Below are 18,802 nucleotides of genomic sequence, written 5' to 3'. Positions count from 1 at the left end.
GCCGATAACAGGAGGAAGACAGGGGATATTTGTTGTGGGAAGATCACTACAAGTGGAAAGAAACAGGGCGATGAGCTCCAAGGAGAGGTTGGACAAACTTGGAAACGTTTGTTTGAGACTTAACAGAAGTCATAAGGTCACACATCGAAGGTATTTATTCACAAAATGCTGGAGTAACTCAGCAGGTCAGGCAGCATCTCAGGAGAGAAGGAATGGGTGACGTTTCGGGTCGAGACTGAAGGGTCTCGACCCGAAATGTCACCCATTCCTTCTCTCCTGAGATGCTGCCTGACCTGCTGAGTTACTCCAGCATTTTGTGAATAAATGCCTTCGATTTGTACCAGCATCTGCAGTTGTTTTCTTACATAAGGTCACACATGATAGGAGCACAATTAGGCCATTCGGCCCATCGAGTCTACTCCGCCATTCAATTATGGCTGATCTATCTCTCCCTCCTAACCCCATTCTCCTGCCTTCTCCCCATAACCCCTGACACCCGTGCACTAATCAAGAATCTATCTATCTCTGTCTTAAAAATATCCACTGACGGCCTCCACTGCCTTCTGTGGTAATTAATTCAACAGATTCACCACCCTCTGACTAAAGAAATTCCTCCTCATCTCCTTCCTAAATGAACGTCCTTTAATTCTGAGGCTGTGACCTCTAGTCCTAGGCTCTCCCACTGGTGGAAACATCCTCCCCACCTCCACTCCATCCAAAGCCTTTCCAAACACGCACGTCTTTGGGATGTGGAACGAGACCAGCGCAAACCCACGCGGTCTCAGGGAGAACGTGCAAATTCTAACGCAGGCAGCGCCCAAAGTCAGGATGGAACCCAGGTCGCCAGCGCTGTGAGGCAGCGGCTCGCCCAGCTGCACCACCGTGCCTGGGTCCAGTGAAAATGCTTTGTTTTGCACACAATTTTTAGGTACAGCTATTGTTTTTATGGGATGCATAAGCTTTAGTTGACTCATCCCCGAGGCATAGATAGGGTAGACAGTCAGAACCTTTCTCCCAGGGTGGAAATGGCAAAGATCACAGGGTATATCTTTAAAGTGAGAGGGGCAACGTTTAAAGGAGACTGGACCAAGTGGACCTGTTGGGCCCAAACCTCTCCTGCATTGGTGCAGCACCCTCTCTCCCCTCCCCCCAGTTCCCCCCCTCTCTCCCCCTTCCCTCTCCCCAGTCCCCCCTCCCCCCACCCCCTCCCTCCTCCCCTCCCCTCCCCCCACTCCCCTCCCCCCACTCCATCCCCCTCAACCTCCCTTATCCTCCCTCCTCCCCCTCCCTCCTCCCCCCTCCCTCCCCCCTTCTTCCCTAGGAGATAGATTTAAACTTTAAAATGTGAATAACTTAAAAAATATAACACCGATTACAATGAAACTTCTTCCATTAGCACCAAAGGGACGACGGTGAGTAAGGTGGGCCTAAAATTGTCGCGCTATCGTGTACCGTTTTGGCTGTAGTTCAGGAACAAACAAACAAACAAACGAGAGTTTTAGTATATAGATGTGCGGGGCAAGTTTTTTACACAGAGGGTGGTGGGTGGCTGGAACACGATGCTGGTGGGGGGGGGGGGGGGGGGGTTGGGGGGTGGAGACTGATATGATAGTGATGTTTAAGAGGCTTTTAGATAGGCACATGAATACATTATGAGAGGCATAGATAGAGTGGACAGTGGATATAATGCTGCTGCCTGACAGAGCCAGAGACCCGGTTCAATCCTGACATCAGGTGCTCTCTCCGTGGAGTCTGCACGTTCTCCCTGTGACCTCTTCGGTTTCCTTCAGGTGCTTCAGACTCCTCCCACATCCCAAAGACGCGCGGGTTTGGAGGTTAATCGGTCTCCTCTGTAAATTGCCTCTAGTGAGTGGATGGGAAAGTGGGATAACATAGAACTGGTGTGAACGGGTGATCGATGGTCAGCATGGACCCGTTGGGCTGAAGGGCCTGTTTCCATGCTGTATCTACTGAACTAAATGAAACATTAGCAAAGCATGGCATGATTGGGCAGCGATAATAGAGTGACTTAAAAACTATTCCTTCAGAAAAAGGTTACAGCTATGAGACTTCCACTGACGTCGAAGTCATGAAAAAAATGTGCAAGACTCTCGTTGGACTGTGCTCAAAGCTAGTTCCTGAAGAAAATCAGAATCAAATACATTAATTATTTTTAAATGTTAAATATAATCTATTCACCACAGAGCTAATTGTACGTTATACATCAAATGACTTTGTGACTAATCTTTGGTGAAACGGCACAGTTGGATTGAAAAAGTGGTGCATTTCAAAGGCACAATTCTTCATGACTAATCAGATTGAAGTTGGAGAAGCTAATTTATGAGTGAATGAATGAATTGCAGGTATCTGAAGTGATTAATGTATCTGCACTTGGAGATGTGATTAGATTTCTCCAAAAGGCATTCCCTTAGCCATGGACTTTTTTGAAAATAGCCATACATAATTGCACAGGCATCAGGACCCACATTTAGAAATGTTGACAGCGAGATATTAATGTTCCTTGTTAGTCTTGAACTCTGTGGAACATCAGTCTAATGAGACTGTTGTTCTGATGGATAGGATCGTTTTGTCAAGAGAAATCAGCCATCGATGATTCCTTGGTAATTTGCCATTTTTTAACTTTGGCTTATGGAGTGAGCTTGCTTCTTATTGTGGCCTTCACTTGTACAAAAGTGGTTCAGTCCATTGCCTGCATTGAAATGGTAATGGCTTATTTGAGAGTCCTTCACATATCAGAGGTCCAGTATCTTTAATAAGTTGCTAAACCGAAAAAGGCCATCTCACATGCTTTTCCATCATCTCCGATAGACGTTACTGAATTTATTGTACGGATCAAAGGGGGAGGATCAGTGTGTTTGACTGCTGCATGTGACTTAATCGTGCGGCACGGTGGCGCAGCGGGTAGAGCCGCTGCCTCACAGCGCCAGAGACCCAGGTTCGATCCCGACCTTGGGTGCAGCCTGTGTGGAGATAAACCTAAACCAGAAACATTGTCTGTCCATTTCCTCCACAGATGCTGCCTGACCAGCAGAGTTTTTAGTTCAGTTTAGTTTAGAGATAGAGCGTGCAAACAGGCTCACAGAGCGATCACCCATTCACACCAGTTCTATGTTATCCCAGTTTCACATCCTACATGCTAGGGGCAATTTACAGATGCCACCAAACCCACAAACCAGCACGTCTTTGGAATGTACGTCTCCAAAGACGTACAGGTATGTAGGTAAATTGGCTGGGTAAATGTAAATATTGTCCCTAGTGTGTGTAGGATAGTGTTAATAGTGTTAGTGTGCGGGGATCGCTGGGCGGCGCGGACTTGGTGGGCCGAAAAGGCCTGTTTCCGCGCTGTATATATATGATATGATATGATATGATAATGTGGGAGAAAACGGGAGGAAACCCATGTAGTCACAGGGGGAACGTGCAAACTCCACACACAGACAGCACCAGAGGTCAGGATTGAACCCGGGACTCCGGCACTGCGAGGTAGCATCTCGACCCGTTGCACCATGTGCCACCCGAAGGATCTGATCAATACTTTGCGGCTATTCATGTGATCCACACTGTTACATTTGCCTTGGAGTGGAGCCGTTAGTTGAGCTGCTGGTGGGGGCTTGGAGCGCGATTGCCAGGAGTGGAGACAGTTACTACAGTGGCGTTTAAAAGGCTTTTAGATCGGCACAGGGGTGCAGTGAATCAAGGGACATGGATGTGTAGGAAGGAACTGCAGATGCTGCTTCGAAGATAGACACAAAAAGCTGGAGTAACTCAACGGCACAGGCAACATCTCTGGAGAGAAGGAATGGGGTCGAGATCCTTTCTGCAGGATCATGTGCAGGCAGATAAGATCAGTTTAACTTGGTATCGTGTTCAGCACAAGCATTGTGGGCTGAAGGGCCTGTTCGTGTCCTGTACTGTTCTATGTTCTAAGTGCTATGTTCGGTGTTCTCTAATGCTGAATTAATTTTTTAAACATCGGAATGTACTTCTTCCCAGCTGTTTTCAGGCAGACATGTCAGTCAGTTTCAGGCAGTCAGTTTCTTCCCAGCTGTTATCAGTGAACTGAACTGTCCTCTCACCAACTAGAGAGTGGTCCTGACTTCCCACATCTTGCATGAAACATGATTCCCTTTATCCTGTATCTGAACACTATCGATACTTCATGTCTAGTCAGTGTATCTTCATGTATAGTCAGTGTATCTTCATGTATAGTCAGTGTATCTTCATGTATAGTCATGTATCTTCGAAACGTGTAAGATTTTTAAGATTATTAAGGGTTGGACACGTTAGAGGCAGAAACATGTTCCCAATGTTGGGGAGTCCAGAACAAGGGGCCACAGTTTAAGAATAAGTTTAAGGCCATTTAGAACTGAGATGAGGAAAATCTTTTTCAGTCAGAGAGTTGTGAATCTGTGGAATTCTCTGCCTCAGAGGGCAGTGGAGGCCAATTCTCTGAATGCATTCAAGGGAGAGCTGGATAGAGCTCTGAAGGATAGCCGAGTCAGGGGGTATGGGGAGAAGGTAGGAACGGGGTACTGATTGTGAATGATCAGCCATGATCACATTGAATGGCGGTGCTGGCTCGAAGAGCCGAATGGCCTCCTCCTGCACCTATTGTCTATTGTCTATAGTCTTTCCACTGACTGGATAGCACGCAACAAAAAGCTTTTCACTGTACCTCGGTACATGTAACAATGATAAACTACACTAAACTAAACATGTACGATTCACGTAGTAATGGAAATAAAGGTTTCTAACTGTTAATATTCCTATTATAAAAACAGCTATGGGAGCATTAGAATATATCTCCATAATAACAACATTTTTAGTGGCAGGTAGTTTGGGTAACAGAAATTATGGCTTAATAAGGCTTGTATCAAAATGTAAGATTACCATTGTATTTCAGAGCAAGACAAATTAATTGGAGCACACAATTTCTTTTGCATGTTGTAGTAAATAGCACAGCCTGGAGCAAGACACTAATTCACTCATAAAAGCTTCGGAATTTCCACATTAATCTGTGCCTGCATAACAATCTCCAGGTTGCTGGGAGCTTCTTGCAGTGACAGTGGCAAATACTGATCATCTTGACATCCTGAGACTCATGGAGTCATATAGCACGGAAACAGGCCCAGTGGCCCAACTTGCCCACACTGACCAACATGTCCCATCTACACTAGTCCCATCTACACTAGTCCTATCTACACTACTCCTATTTGGCCCATCTATATACTAAAACTCTCGTTTGTTCGTTTGTTTGTTCCTGAACTACAACCAAAACGGTACACGATAGCGGGACAATTTTAGGCCCACCTTACTCACCGTCGTCCCTTTGGTGCTAACGAAGAAGTTTCATTGTAATCAGTGTTATGTTTTTTAAAGTTATTATTTACATTTTAAAGTTTAAATCTATCTCCTCGGAGGGAGGGGGGTGGAGGAGGGAGGATAAGGCAGGTTGAGGGGGGTGGAGTGGGGGGAGGGGAGTGGGATGGGAGGAGGGAGGGGGAGGGGGTACTGGGAGAGGATAAGGGGGGTTGAGGGGGATAGAGTGGCGGGGAGGGGGATGGAGTGGGGGGAAGGGGGGAGGGGAAGGGGGAGGGGAGGAGAGAGGGAGGGGAGGGGGAGGGCGGGAGGGGTGGAAGGGGGAGGGGAGGGGGAGGGAGGGGGAGGGGGGGGAGGAGAGGGTGCTGCACCAATGCAGGAGAGGTTTGGGCCCAACGGGTCCACTTGGTCGAGTATCCCTCTAAACCTGTGCTATCCATGTGCTGTCCAAATGTTTCTTAAACCTTGTGCTAGTCCCTACCTCAACTACTACCTCCGGCAGTAGTTCTATACACCCACTGTGGGAAACAGTTACCCATCGGGATTCCGTTAAATCTTTCCCCCCTCACCTTAAACCTCTCCTCTGGTTCTCGATTCCGCGACTCTACTGGCACAAAATCCAAGCCTCCGGAAACATGTGTAAAACAGAAAGTGCTGGAAGAACCCAGCAGGTCAGCAGCATCTGTGGAAGGGAACGGACAGGCATCGTTTCAGAGTCTTACGACTCCCAACCCAAAACGTCGCCTGTCCACTCCCCCAAAGATGCTGCCTGATCCGTTGAGTTCCACAGCACCTTACGTTTGCTCGAGGTTAGATATGGCGTTAAATAGGGTGGTGCAGCGGGTAGAGCAGCTGCCTCACATGGCACTAGACCGCGTTCGATCCTGACCTCGGGTGCTATCTGTGTGTGGAGTTTGCACGTTCTTCCTGTGATCTGCGTGGGTTTTCTCCGGGTGCTCCAGTTTCCTCCCACGTCCCGAAGACAATAGACAATAGGTGCAGGAGTAGGCCATTCGGCCCTTCGAGCCAGCACCACTATCAATGTGATCATGGCTGATCATTCTCAATCAGTACCCCGTTCCTGCCTTCTCCCATACCCCCTGACTCCGCTATCCTTAGAGCACTATCTAACTCTCTCTTGAATGCATTCAGAGAATTGGCCTCCACTGCCTTCTGAGGCAGAGAATTCCACATATTCACAACTCTCTGCTGAAAAAGTTTTTCCTCATCTCCATTCTAAATGGCCTACCCCTTATTCTTAAACTGTGGCCCTTGTTCTGGACTCCCCCAACATTGGGAACATGTTCCTGCCTCTAACGTGTCCAACCCCTTAATAATCTTATATGTTTCAATAAGATCCCCTCTCATCCTTCTAAATTCCAGCGTATACAAGCCTAGCCGCTCCAGTCTTTCAACATACGACAGTCCCGCCATTTCTGGGAATTAACCTAGTAAACCTACGCTGCACGCCCTCAATAGCAAGAATATCCTTCCTCAAATTTGGAGACGTGCGGGTTTGTAGGTTAATTGGCCCTCTGTGAATTGCTTCAGGGAGTGGGTGAGAAAGTAGAGTAGCTTTGGACTAGCGTGAATGGGCGATTGATGGTCGGCATGGACTCGGTGGGCCGAAGGGCCTGTTTCCATATTGTATCTCTAAACTAAACTAAAGATCTGAGCCATTATGTTTGATGTCTGTGGTAGTTTGCACCATTTTATACTATCAAAGCTGGTGGAGTATGTTAGCTGTTGCATTGCTCAATAATAATTAGCTTCCTCTTTTTGCTTGTCATTTTATTAATGCGGACACACTGGAAACTTCAGTAAAAAACAAAGTGCTGGAGTAACTCGGCAGGGCAGGCAGCATCAGTAGAGGGAACGGGCAGATGACAACTGAGGTCTGAACCCTTCTCTAGACTTCCATTATTTTTGTTACTTGTTGCAGTAATGAGCTTAAAAATAAATTAGTGCAGTTTCACTGATGTAAGTCTTCTGCCTTAAGGGTGACGGTGATATGAAATATTTGAATAACAGCATGCACTTCAAATTCAAAGAGCTCAGAAGTCCCTTAAAATCCTGAAGGCTGTCCAGAATAAATTGCTTAGCATTCCTCTCTTTCAATTGAACTGTTGGATGAATTAACTGACTAGGGTAGAAAGAGCAGAGGACAACTGAGACACCCAGGGACGAAGGAGACTGCAAAACGTGGTGAACACTGCCCAGTCCATCACGGGTACTGATCTCCCAACCATCGATGGGATCTACAGGAGTCGCTGCCTCATAAAGGCAGCCAGCATCATCAGAGACCCACACCACCCTGGCCACACTCTCATCTCACCCCTGCCATCGGGAAGAAGGTACAGGAGCCTGAAAACTGTAACGTCCAGGTTCAGGAACAGCTTCTTCCCAACAAACGCTACAACCTCCAAATGGACTCTGAACTATTATAGACTTGGGGACATTATTTTTGTCAATGCACTATTCTTGTTTGTTTTTATTCACAAAATGCTGGAGTAACTCAGCAGGTCAGGCAGCATCTCAGGAGAGAAGGAATGGGCGACGTTTCGGGTCGAGACCCTTCTTCAGTCTGAAGAAGGGTCTCGACCCGAAACGTCGCCCATTCCTTCTCTCCTGAGATGCTGCCTGACCTGCTGAGTTACTCCAGCATTTTGTGAATAAATACCTTTGATTTGTACCAGCATCTGCAGTTATTTTCTTACACTCTTGTTTGATTGTTTCTTTGTTTTTTATGTGTGTATATTGAACTTTTGTTGTTGTTTATGATGGTGTTTACAGAATGGTGGGCTTATGGCGAGTCGTAAGACGACGTGCGTTGAGGTAGACGTTTATTAGAAGACTAACAACCGTGACAAAAACCAACGTTGTGAACGACAAACAACCATAAATCTTACTGTCTCTCTCGGAGTTCTAAACCAGACTACCTGGTTCCCTCACCTGCGCACCACCTCACCTCACCTCTTCGACCAATCAGAGGGTTCGATGGTCTGGACCAATCCCTGTGCCCCTACAGGCTCATAGATCCATGGTGCTGCTGCAAATAAGAATTTCCCTGTTCCATTTCGGAAGGTATGACACTAAAATACTCGTTCCAAGCACCGTTAGTAGAGCATGGAACGGTACAGCACAGGAACGGGTCCTTCAGTCCACGTTGTCTGTGCCGGACATGATGCCAGGTTAAACTGGTCTCCTCTGGCTGCACGTGGTCCATGTCCCTCCATTCCCTGCACATCCACGTGCCCGTCCAACAGCCTTTTAAACGCCACTATCGTATCTGCCTTCACCGCCATCCCCGGTGAAGCCCGTTGCAGACACCCACCACCCTCTGTGTGTAAAAAGAATTGCCCCGTACATCTCCTCTAAACTTTGCCCCTCTCACCTTAAAGCTCTGCCCTCTCGTCTTTGACATCTCCACCCTGGGGAAAGATGGAACGCAAAGACGGATTTGTATCTCTCCCTCTTTCCTTCCCCCCCTCCCTCCCTCCTCCCCCTCCTCCCCCTCCCTCCCCTCCCCTCCCTCTCTCCCTCCTCTCCTCCCTCTTTCCTCCCCCCTCACTCCTGCTTTCCTCCTCCCTCCCTCTTTCCTCCCTCCCTCCCCCTCTCTCCTCCCCCTCCCTCCCCTCCCCTCCCTCTCTCCTCCCTCTTTCCCTCCTCTCTCTCCCTTTCTCCTTCCTCCTCCCTGTTTCTCTTTGCCTCCATCCCTCCCCTTTTCTTTCCCTCCCCTCTGTTTCTCCTCCCTCCTCTCTCTCTCTCTCCCTCCCTTTCTCTTTCCTCCCCCTCCCTCTTTCCTCCCTCCTCACTCCCACTTTCCTCCTCCCTCCTCCCCTCCCTCTCCCTCCCCTCCTCTTCTACCTTCCTCTTTCTTCCCTCCCTCCCTCCCGTCCCTCTCCCCCTCTCTCTCCCCCTCTCTCTCTCTCCTCCCTCCTCTCACTCTCCCCTCTCCCTCCCTCTCTCCCTCCTCCCCTCCTTTTCTACCTTCCTCTTTCTTTCTCCCTCTCCCTCCCACCCTCCTTCCTTCCCTCCCTCCCCTCTTTCTTTCTCTCCCTCCCTCCCCCTCTCCCTCCCTCCTCCCTCCCAGTCCCCGGCCGCCCAATGGGTGAGTGTGTCGGGCGTGGATTGGCGGCGCTGGCGCTGCTGTGGGAGCGGGGAGGGAGGGAGGGAGGGAGAGGGAGCGAGGCTGCAGCGGCGGCCGGCAGCGGAGCGCTCTCAGGCGGCGCACAGAGGCGCTGACACCCGCTGTCCTGGAGCTTCCCCGCTGGCAGCAAAAACCCTCAGCCCACTGAGCCGCCCCTCGGTGCATCTCACCCCCATCCCACCCCAAGCCCACCCCATCTACATTACCCATGCAATAGACAGACATCTCCTCTTTAGACCTGCCACTGCTTTTTAATCCACACTCAGCCTGGGATTCTTTTTAAACCTCCTCTCCCTCTCCTCTCCCTCTCCCCCTCTCTCTCCTCTCCCCCCCTCTCCTCTCCCCTTCCTCCCCCTCTCCTCCCTCTCCTCTCCCCCCTCTCCTCTCCCCCCCTCTCCTCTCCCCCCCTCTCCTCTCCCCCCCTCTCCTCTCCTCCCTCTCCTCTCCTCTCCCCCCCCTCTCCTCTCCCCCCCTCTCCTCTCCCCCCTCCCTCTCCTCTCCCCCCTCCCTCTCCTCTCCCCTCCCCTCCCCTCTCATCTCCTCCTCTCCTCTCCCTCTCCTCTCCCCTCCTCTGCCCTTTAAACACCACTCTTTGCTGGCTGGCTGGCTGCCCCACGACAAACCATGCCAAGCAAAACCAAATACAACTTGGTGGATGATGGACACGACCTGAGGATTCCTCTGCACAACGAGGAGGCGTTCCGGCATGGAATCAGCTTCGAGGCGAAGGTCTGTAACTTTTCATCACTTTCAATGTCATACAGACTTGGGCTTGGGGCACACCACAGTCAGAGGGCTGGCTGGATGGCTGGCTAGTGGCTTGCATTCACACACAGCGAGACTCGCCCCTCTCAGGACTGAAATGACACCCCCCCCCCCCCCCCCCCCATCTCCTCCAAACACTTCACATATTCATTTGACTCTTTTTATTTTGCAGTACATTGGCACGCTGGATGTACCCAGACCAAACAGCAGGGTGGAGATTGTGGCTGTCATGCGAAGGATTAGAGTGAGTGAGAGTTATTAGTTCATGTTTTGGAGAGTTGCATCTGATTGTCTTTACTTTGGGATCTGGGCATTCTGTCTGTGTGTGTGTGTGTGTGAGTGAGTCTGAGTGTGTGTGTGAGTGTGTGTGAATGAGAGTGACTGTGTGAGTGTATGTGAGTGTGAGTGAGAGTGTGAGTGAGTGTGTATGTGTGAGTGTATGTGAGTGTGTGAGCATCTGTGTGTGTGTGTGTGTGAGAGAGAGTGTGTGAGTGTGTGTATGTGAGTGTGTTTGTGTGTGAGTGTGTGTGTGTGTGTATGAGAGAGTGTGTGTGTGTGAGAGAGAGACCTTCTCATGGATAACATGCAACTAAATCCAGAGGCTGGATTGACTCAGTTTGCTGTGTGTGTGGTGAAGCCTGGTGTTAGTTAGCTGCACTCTGGTCTGCCTTCACGTACCAGGAAGAAGTGGGATACTGGTCCCCAAGCAAGTGTTTAATAGCTGGCCTTTGATATCTGTGACCCCCCCCCAACTCTTAAATCCCAGAAACACACACAATCTCTTGCCCAGACCTAGCCCACCCTAGGCATCCCTTCTCCCCGCTCCCATCCGGCAGAAGGTACTAAATCGTGAGAGGAATAGATCGGTTAAATGGACAGGAGTCTTTTACCCTGAGTAAACATATAAGATTATTAAGGGGTTGGACACGTTAGAGGCAGGAAACATGTTCCCAATGTTGGGGGAGTCCAGAACCAGGGGCCACAGTTTAAGAATAAGGGGTAGGTCATTTAGAACGGAGATGAGGAAAAACTTTTTCAGTCAGAGAGTTGTAAATCTGTGGAATTCTCTGCCTCAGAAGGCAGTGGAGGCCAATTCTCTGAATGCATTCAAGAGAGAGCTAGATAGAGCTCTTAAGGATAGCGGGGTCAGGGGGTATGGGGAGAAGGCAGGAACGGGGTACTGATTGAGAATGATCAGCCATGATCACATTGAATGGCGGTGCTGGCTCGAAGGGCCAAATGGCCTACTCTTGCACCTATTGTCTATTGTCTATTGAATAGGGGAATCGAGAAGCAGAGGACTTATGTTTAAGGGGGAGGGGGAGATTTAATAGAATCCCGAGGGGCAACTTTTTCACACTACATTAATGGGTGGTGGGTGTATGGAACGAGCTGCAGGGGGAGGTAGTTGAGGCAGAGACTATCCCAACGCTTAAAATAAAAACATTTAGACAGGTACATGGATAGGACAGGTTTAGAGGGATATGGGCCAAACGCAGGCAGGTGGGACAGGTGTATTTTAATTTAGTTTATTGTCATGAAGTACAGTGAGAAGCTTTTGTTGTGTGGGTGTAGATGGGACATGTTGGTCGGTGTGGGCAAGTCAGGTTAAAGGGCCTGTTTCCACGCTGAATGTCACGGAGTTGTGAATCGTACTGTGGAAAGTGTGATTAGGTGTACAATTAGGTGTATGCTTTTTTGCAATTAGGACCGAGCAAACTAGAAATGTGGAACTCTGCAGCAGTCTCGGCCTGCTGCTGTAGTAAGGTGGGACTGGGAGCATTTCATTTAGATGCCGGTTTACATTGTGTTTCACCATTAATGTGGCCTCATTCACCTCGAGGATAACCATCTGTTGCCCTGAGTTTTAGCAAATGGTTCCTGCCTGTCCCTTTGAGGCTCCCAATTCCACTTACGTTAGGGTTTAGGTTTATTGTTGTCACGTGTACCGACCGAGAGGTACAGTGAAAAGGTTTGGTTTACATGCTATTCGGACAGATCAGATACGCCGTACGTAAATACAATCACCTCAAGCTCAAGTACAATAGATAGGACAAAGGGGAAAGATACAGAGTGCAGAATATAGTCCTCAGCATTGTCGCGCATCAGTTCCAGAGACAAGTCCAATGTCCGCAGTGGGGTAGAAGTGAATCAGACAGTACCCTAGCTTATGGAAGAAGCTGTTCCTGAGTCTGTGGTGCGTGCTTTCAAGCTTCTGTACCTTCTGCCGGATGGGAGTAGGGAGAAGAAGGAACGACCGGGGTGGGACTAGTCTTTGATTATGTTGGCAGCGTGAGGTGTTGACGCTGTCGATGGTGGGGAGTGTGTGTGTGTGTTCTACGTTGTGTCGAGTCGTTTTGTTTAAGATGTATAAGGTAGGCAGCAGAACAACTGAATGGGTCTGTGCTGCGATGTGTGTCGATAATCCAGGAGCCTCTCACTGGGCACCAACTTGCATTTATATAGCGCCTTCTGTACAAGAGGTGTCCAAAGGCATAACCATTTGAACAGATGCTGGTACAAATCGATGGTATTTATTTCACAAAATTCTGGAGTAACTCAGCAGGTCAGGCAGCATCTCAGGAGAGAAGGAATGGGTGACGTTTCGGGTCGAGACCCTTCTTCAGGCAGCATCTCAGGAGAGAAGGAATGGGTGACGTTTCGGGTCGAGACCCTTCTTCAGACTGAAGAAGGGTCTCGACCCGAAACGTCACCCATTCCTTCTCTCCTGAGATGCTGCCTGACCTGCTGAGTTACACCAGCATTTTGTGAAATGAACTGTGATATAAATAATCTTGTTTGGAGGAATGTTTTACAATGATTTGCAGAACAGTTTGAATAATGCAGCATTGATCTTTTGCACTGTCAGCCAATGTCCGTTCAATGTTAAGGTTGTGTCGGTCAGCATTCGTAAGGAGAACCATTGCAAATGATTTTTAGGAACAGGATCGATTTCGCTCTCGGTTTTAAAGCTGTGACTGACTTTTGTTTGTTGCATTTGTTCATTGGAGTGAACTGTAAATGTTATAAGAAAAGAAGAAAAAAAAGAAAGACTCGTTTGTAAAGTGCCGTTATTGGTCCTCGGCACGTTTTGTACCTGGTGAAGGTATTTAGGAAAGACGGCAGTTGAATAGCGCGAGGGGGAATTCAATGGCCTATTTATGCACAAGAGGTACAGAAGTGTGCGGAAGCACACCTCCAGATTCAGGGTCTGTTTCTTCCAAAACCTTTATCAGGCAACTGAACTGCCCTGTTACCAACTAGAGAGGGGTCCTGACCTGCCAACTTCTTCTTTCGTGTCCATCATCCGTGTTTCAAATGTCATATCACTGTCCGTCCGTCTGTCCTGAAAAGGCCGCAAGCTTCCGGCGACAGTCAGTGGGAGCCATCGCTTGTACAGTAGATGATGGTGGTAGCAGAATGAGCTCAGGACACGTCCAGTTTCCAGCCCTGCGATGTGGACGCTTCTGCTACGGGGCCACCTGCCGTCTACCTCATTGGAGACCCTCGGCTACCTTTAATCAGACTTTAATCAGACTTGTACGAAACGTCTAAGATTATTAAGGGGTTGGACACGTTAGAGGCAGGAAACATGTTCCCAATGTTGGGGGAGTCCAGAACAAGGGGCCACTGTTTAAGAATAAGGGGTAGGCCATTTAGAACTGAGATGAGGAAAAACTTTTTCACTCAGAGAGTTGTGAATCTGTGGAATTCTCTGCCTCAGAAGGCAGCGGAGGCCAATTCTCTGAATGCATTCAAGAGAGAGCTGGATAGAGCTCTTAAGGATAGCGGAGTCAGGGGGTATGGGGAGAAGGCAGGAACGGGGTACTGATTGAGAATGATCAGCCATGATCACATTGAATGGTGGTGCTGGCTCGAAGGGCCGAATGGCCTCCTCCTGCACCTATTGTCTATTGTCTATTTACTGGACTTTATCTTGCACTAAACGTTATTCCCTTTATCCCGTATCTGTATATTTGTACGGCTTGACTGTAATCATGTACGGTCTTTCCGCTGACTGGACTCTCTGGCGCTGTAAGGCAGCAACTCTACTGCTGCGCCACCGTGCTGCCCGTTCCTATTAAATTGTTCCTCTCTCAACCTAAATCAGTGTCTTCTGGTTCTTGATTCCCCGTCTCTGGGCAAAAGTTCTGTGTGCATCTGCCCTATTTATTCCCTTCATGGTCTTGTACACCTCCACAGGATCATCATTTTGCTTAGTATTCAACATGATCAATGGCACTTCACCTCATCAATGCATGGCATCTGATGCAGCTGGTAGCTCTCCTGCCTTAGAGTCCCGATCATCCGGGCAGCACAGCGGTAGAGTTGCTGCCTCACAGCACCAGAAACCCGGGTTCAATCCTGACTACGGGTGCCGTCTGTATGGAGTTTGTACGTTCTCCCTGTGACTGTGTGGGTTTTCTCCCGGTGCTCTGGTTTCCTCCCACTATCCAAAGACGTGCAGGTTTGTAGGTTAATTGGCGTTGGTGAAATTGTAAATTGTCCCTCGTATGTAGGATAATGCTTGTGTACGGGCTGATCGCTGGTCGGCGTGGACTCGGCGGGCCGAATGGCCTGCACCCACGCTGTGTCTCTAAACTAAGCTAAACATTGCAGAGTTGTGGCAACGCAAGACTCCAGTGCAAGGTTCTAACTGCACTCTTCGGTTGATGCAAGAGTTCTCGTGATTAGCTGAGTGCATTGAATGACCTTCTGTACTGGGCCTCAACCACTGTCAGAGTGAAGCCACATGCAAATTGGAGGAACAGCGCCTCATATTTTACAACCCAGTGTTAAGAACATTGATCTCTTTAATTTCAAGTATCTCTTGCATTCCATTCCCCCTCTCCCCCACCCGAGTCTTCCCTGTATCCCAGTCGTTAGCATGTCTTCCCCAGCCAACGATGGGCCATTAAGGACTCCACCCTTCCTGAGGTCATCTGTTGCCCGGCACGGTATTGTTTAGGCCTTTTCTATCTTTCAGACTGAAGAAGGGTTCCGACCCGAAACGCCACCTATTCCTTTTCCCCAGCGATGCTGCCTGACCCGCTGAGTTACTCCAGCATCCTGTGTCGAGCATGGAGTGACCTGATCAATACCTCAACACTGAAAACGAGACTTACCTGGTCATTATTCATTGTTGAGTGAAGGCCATTCATATTGGTTTCTGCATTTCATACTTTATGACAGTGACTCTCCTTCAAAAGCCCTTTGTGGCATCAAAGTGCTTTGGGAAATCATAATACTGGAACAATTGCTTAGTTTTTGTTTCAAGATGGTATAGCTTTTGCTCTGCCCTGCGTCTGGGTTAGACCATGAAACAGGAACAGAATTAGGCCATTCAGCCCATCGAGTCTGCTTCACTATTCAATTATGACTGATCTATTTTTCCCTCTCAACCCCATTCTCCTTTTTACGTCCTTACTAATCAAGAACCTATCAATCTCTGCTTTAAAAATACCCAATGACTTGTCCTTTATCAGTGGCAATGAATTCCACAGATTCACCACCCTCTGGCTAGGAATATTCCTCCACATCTTCAGTCTAAAGATGCTGCCTGACGCGTTGACTTACTCCAGCACTTTGTGCCTTTTTTGTGTAAAGCAACTTCTACAGTTACTTCTGTCTCTGAAGCTCCCAACCTCTGTGAAACCGGCACTCAGTAATTCAGGAAATACAAGGAATTGCAGTTGCTGGTTCACAAAAAAAAAAGACACAAAGTGCTGGAGTATCTCAACAAGTCGGGCAGCATCTCTGGAGAACGTGGATAGGTGATGTTTCAGGTCGGGGGCCCTTCTTCAGACTGATTACAGTGGAGTGGGGCGGGAGGCAGAAATTTGGAAGAGAGGTGGGGGTAGGACAAAGCCTGGCGAGTGATTGGCGATTAGAAGTGAGGGGGGGTTGGGGGGGAGGTGAAAGGCAGATCGTTTGACAAAGGTTAGAACGGAGATGAGGAAAAACCTTTTCAGTCAGAGAGTTGTGAATCTGTGGAATTCTCTGCCTCAGAAGGCAGTGGAGGCCAATTCACTGAATGCATTCAAGAGAGAACTAGAGAGATAGAGATATCTTTATTTGTCATCCAAAAAACAAGTTTTTTGGACGAAATTTCGTCACCCACAGTCCAACAATAAGAGCAATAAAATAAGCAAATTACACAACCCCAACCAACACAAAACCCCCCAAAAAGAAACATCCATCACAGTGAGTCTCCTCCAGTCCCCTCCTCACTGTGATGGAAGGCCAGAATGTCTTTTTCTCTTCCCCTGCCGTCTTCTCCTGCGGTCAGGCTGATGTCGTTGCCATGTTCCAGGCTGCGCCGGACGGTGAAATGTCCGCAACGGGCCGACCCAAGCCCCGCTGCAAGTCGGGGCGGTCGGGGCTCCCGACATTGAAGCCCCCGCCGAGCAGAGAAAATTCCGTGGCCTATTTCAGGCCGCGCCGGACGGTGAAATATCCGCGGCGGGCCAACCCAAGCCCCGCGATCCGGGGCGGGCGAGCACGCTGCCGCTGCCGGAGCTCCCGATGTCGGCATCCACGCGGCCCGAGCCTAAGGCGAGTCGCAGCCGCTCCCGCAGCCTCCGAGAACGGCCGGCTCCGCTGATGGTGAGTCTGGTCCGCGGGCTCTGCGAACCAGAGCCCTGGAGGCCGCCAGCTCCAGGAGTTGGGCCGATGGTAGGCCGCAGCAGGAACGGAGACACGGCCCAGAACACAAAGGTCGGGTCTCCGTTCGGAAGGGACACATATTTACAATGTTACAGTTCCCCCCCTCCCCCCCACATACACACATAGTACAAAAACACAAAAACACCACATCACAACTACAATTAAGACAACAAAAACAACAAAAACACAAAGACAAATGGACTGCAGGTAAGCCGCAGCTGCTAGGGCAGCGCCGCCATCTTCAGATAGAGCTCTTAAGGATAGCGGAGTCAGGGGGTATGGGGAGAAGGCAGGAATGGGGTACTGATTGAGAATGATCAGCCATGATCACATTGAATGGCGGTGCTGGCTCGAAGGGCCGAATGGCCTCCTCCTGCACCTATTGTCTATTGTCTATTGTCACAGATGAAAAGACAAAAAGTGTGAGGTAAGACACAAAGCACTGGAGTAACTCAGCGGGTCAGTCGGCATCTCTGGGGAAAAAAAGGATAGGTGATATTTTGGGTCAGGACCCTTCTTCAGACACTTTATGTGGTGAAGGTTCCCGACCCAAAATGTCACCCATCCTTTTTCTCCAGAGATAATGCCTGACCCGCTGAGTTACTCCAGCGCTTTGTGTCTATCCTCATTTTTGTCCAGCAGTTTCTTTCTACACAAGTGTGAGATGGGAGAGAAGAGATGGGAATGTAGGTGTGAGGTGGGGAGGGGGAGAGGGAAGGGGAGGAGAGGGGGTGAAATTGACATTTGCGTTCATTATGCTGTTTGGAACTAGCTATCTTTTGTGGTTTTGCACTCAAAGCCCCCTGTCACTAACACTGATCTCTTAATCCTATTGTTTTGTTGGTGCGTGTGGGATCAGATTATGATCGTATTGACAAGACCTGTATCCCTTTGTGCCGTGCGCTAAGTGTGTCTAGGACCACAGTTGGAGGCTGCTACAGCAGCTATTGATTTGCAGTTGTGCTGTGACATCTGGAAATATTGCATTTATGCAGCTCCATCACCGATTGTCCGACAACCGGTGATCCGGTACCTCCTTTTAATCTGGACAAAATACCGAGAGCGCACTGGAAATCCACCCTGGAAGTTCCCGCCCGGTCAGGGAGAGGCGGCCAACCACGACCTCATCAGGGCTTCCGGTCGGCGGGTGGAATTTGCCATTCCCATTGCCGACTTCCATGGCCAACTTTGTGGGCCGGTGCCTTGGCCCCTGGCGGCCTAGGCTGACCATTCCGGTGCCATTGGAATCCTCTTGGGAGGCCTTGACCCCCGTTACTCCGGCAAACCGGATAGTCCAGAAAGGCTCTGGAACCAAGGATGCCGGAAAATCGACAGTGGACCTGCGTCGGGTTTCTTGGTCTCGATGCAACCTGGTCTGATACAAGGCACTGATATGATCTCCACATTACCGGTGTGTACGTTCAATGAAGGTTATCACGGTTCAAAACTCATAAGATACAAAGAAAACATCGAAGCTGTTTTCTTGCACATAAATATTCCACATGTAACACACGCAGTCATCATTTGTAGCCGAGATCTTTACCTAATGTTTGGGAATGCTACGTTCCTACATAATCCCCAATCTACGCACACTTCCCTCGCCTAGTGTTTGACTCGAAATGTCGCCCATCCATTCCCTTCTCAGATGCGGGGCGGCACGGTGGCGTAGCGGTAGAGTTGCTGCCTCACAGTGCCAGGGACCCGGGTTCGATCCTGGCCACGGGTGCTGTCTGTCTACACATTCTCCCTGGGGCTGCGTGGGTTTTCTCCGGGTGCTCCGGTTTCCTCCCACACTCCAAAGACGTACAGGTTTGTAGGTTAATTGGCCTGTTTCCACGCCGTATAAACTAACAGATCTGCTGAGTCCCTTCAGCACTCAGT

General features: G+C 49.2%; 1 protein-coding gene across 2 annotated transcripts in view; it reads left to right on the top strand.

Annotated features, from left to right (window-relative positions):
- Positions 1–10,025: 10,025 nt before the first annotated feature.
- nos1apa (nitric oxide synthase 1 (neuronal) adaptor protein a) overlaps positions 10,026–18,802 on the top strand; it is a 293,742-nt gene continuing 284,965 nt past the window's right edge. For both annotated transcript variants that reach the window (XM_078407763.1, XM_078407764.1), the window contains exons 1-2: positions 10,026–10,219; positions 10,428–10,499. In XM_078407763.1, coding sequence (XP_078263889.1) covers positions 10,115–10,219; positions 10,428–10,499 — 177 coding nt within the window. In that variant the 5' untranslated portion in view covers positions 10,026–10,114. The remainder of the gene's footprint in view (positions 10,220–10,427; positions 10,500–18,802) is intronic.

Source organism: Rhinoraja longicauda, chromosome 11 (assembly GCF_053455715.1).
Source record: "Rhinoraja longicauda isolate Sanriku21f chromosome 11, sRhiLon1.1, whole genome shotgun sequence".
Classification (NCBI taxonomy): Eukaryota; Metazoa; Chordata; class Chondrichthyes; order Rajiformes; family Arhynchobatidae; genus Rhinoraja; species Rhinoraja longicauda.
The sequence above is the reverse complement of the archived record's forward strand: the minus strand, read 5'-3'. Positions and strand labels throughout refer to the sequence as shown.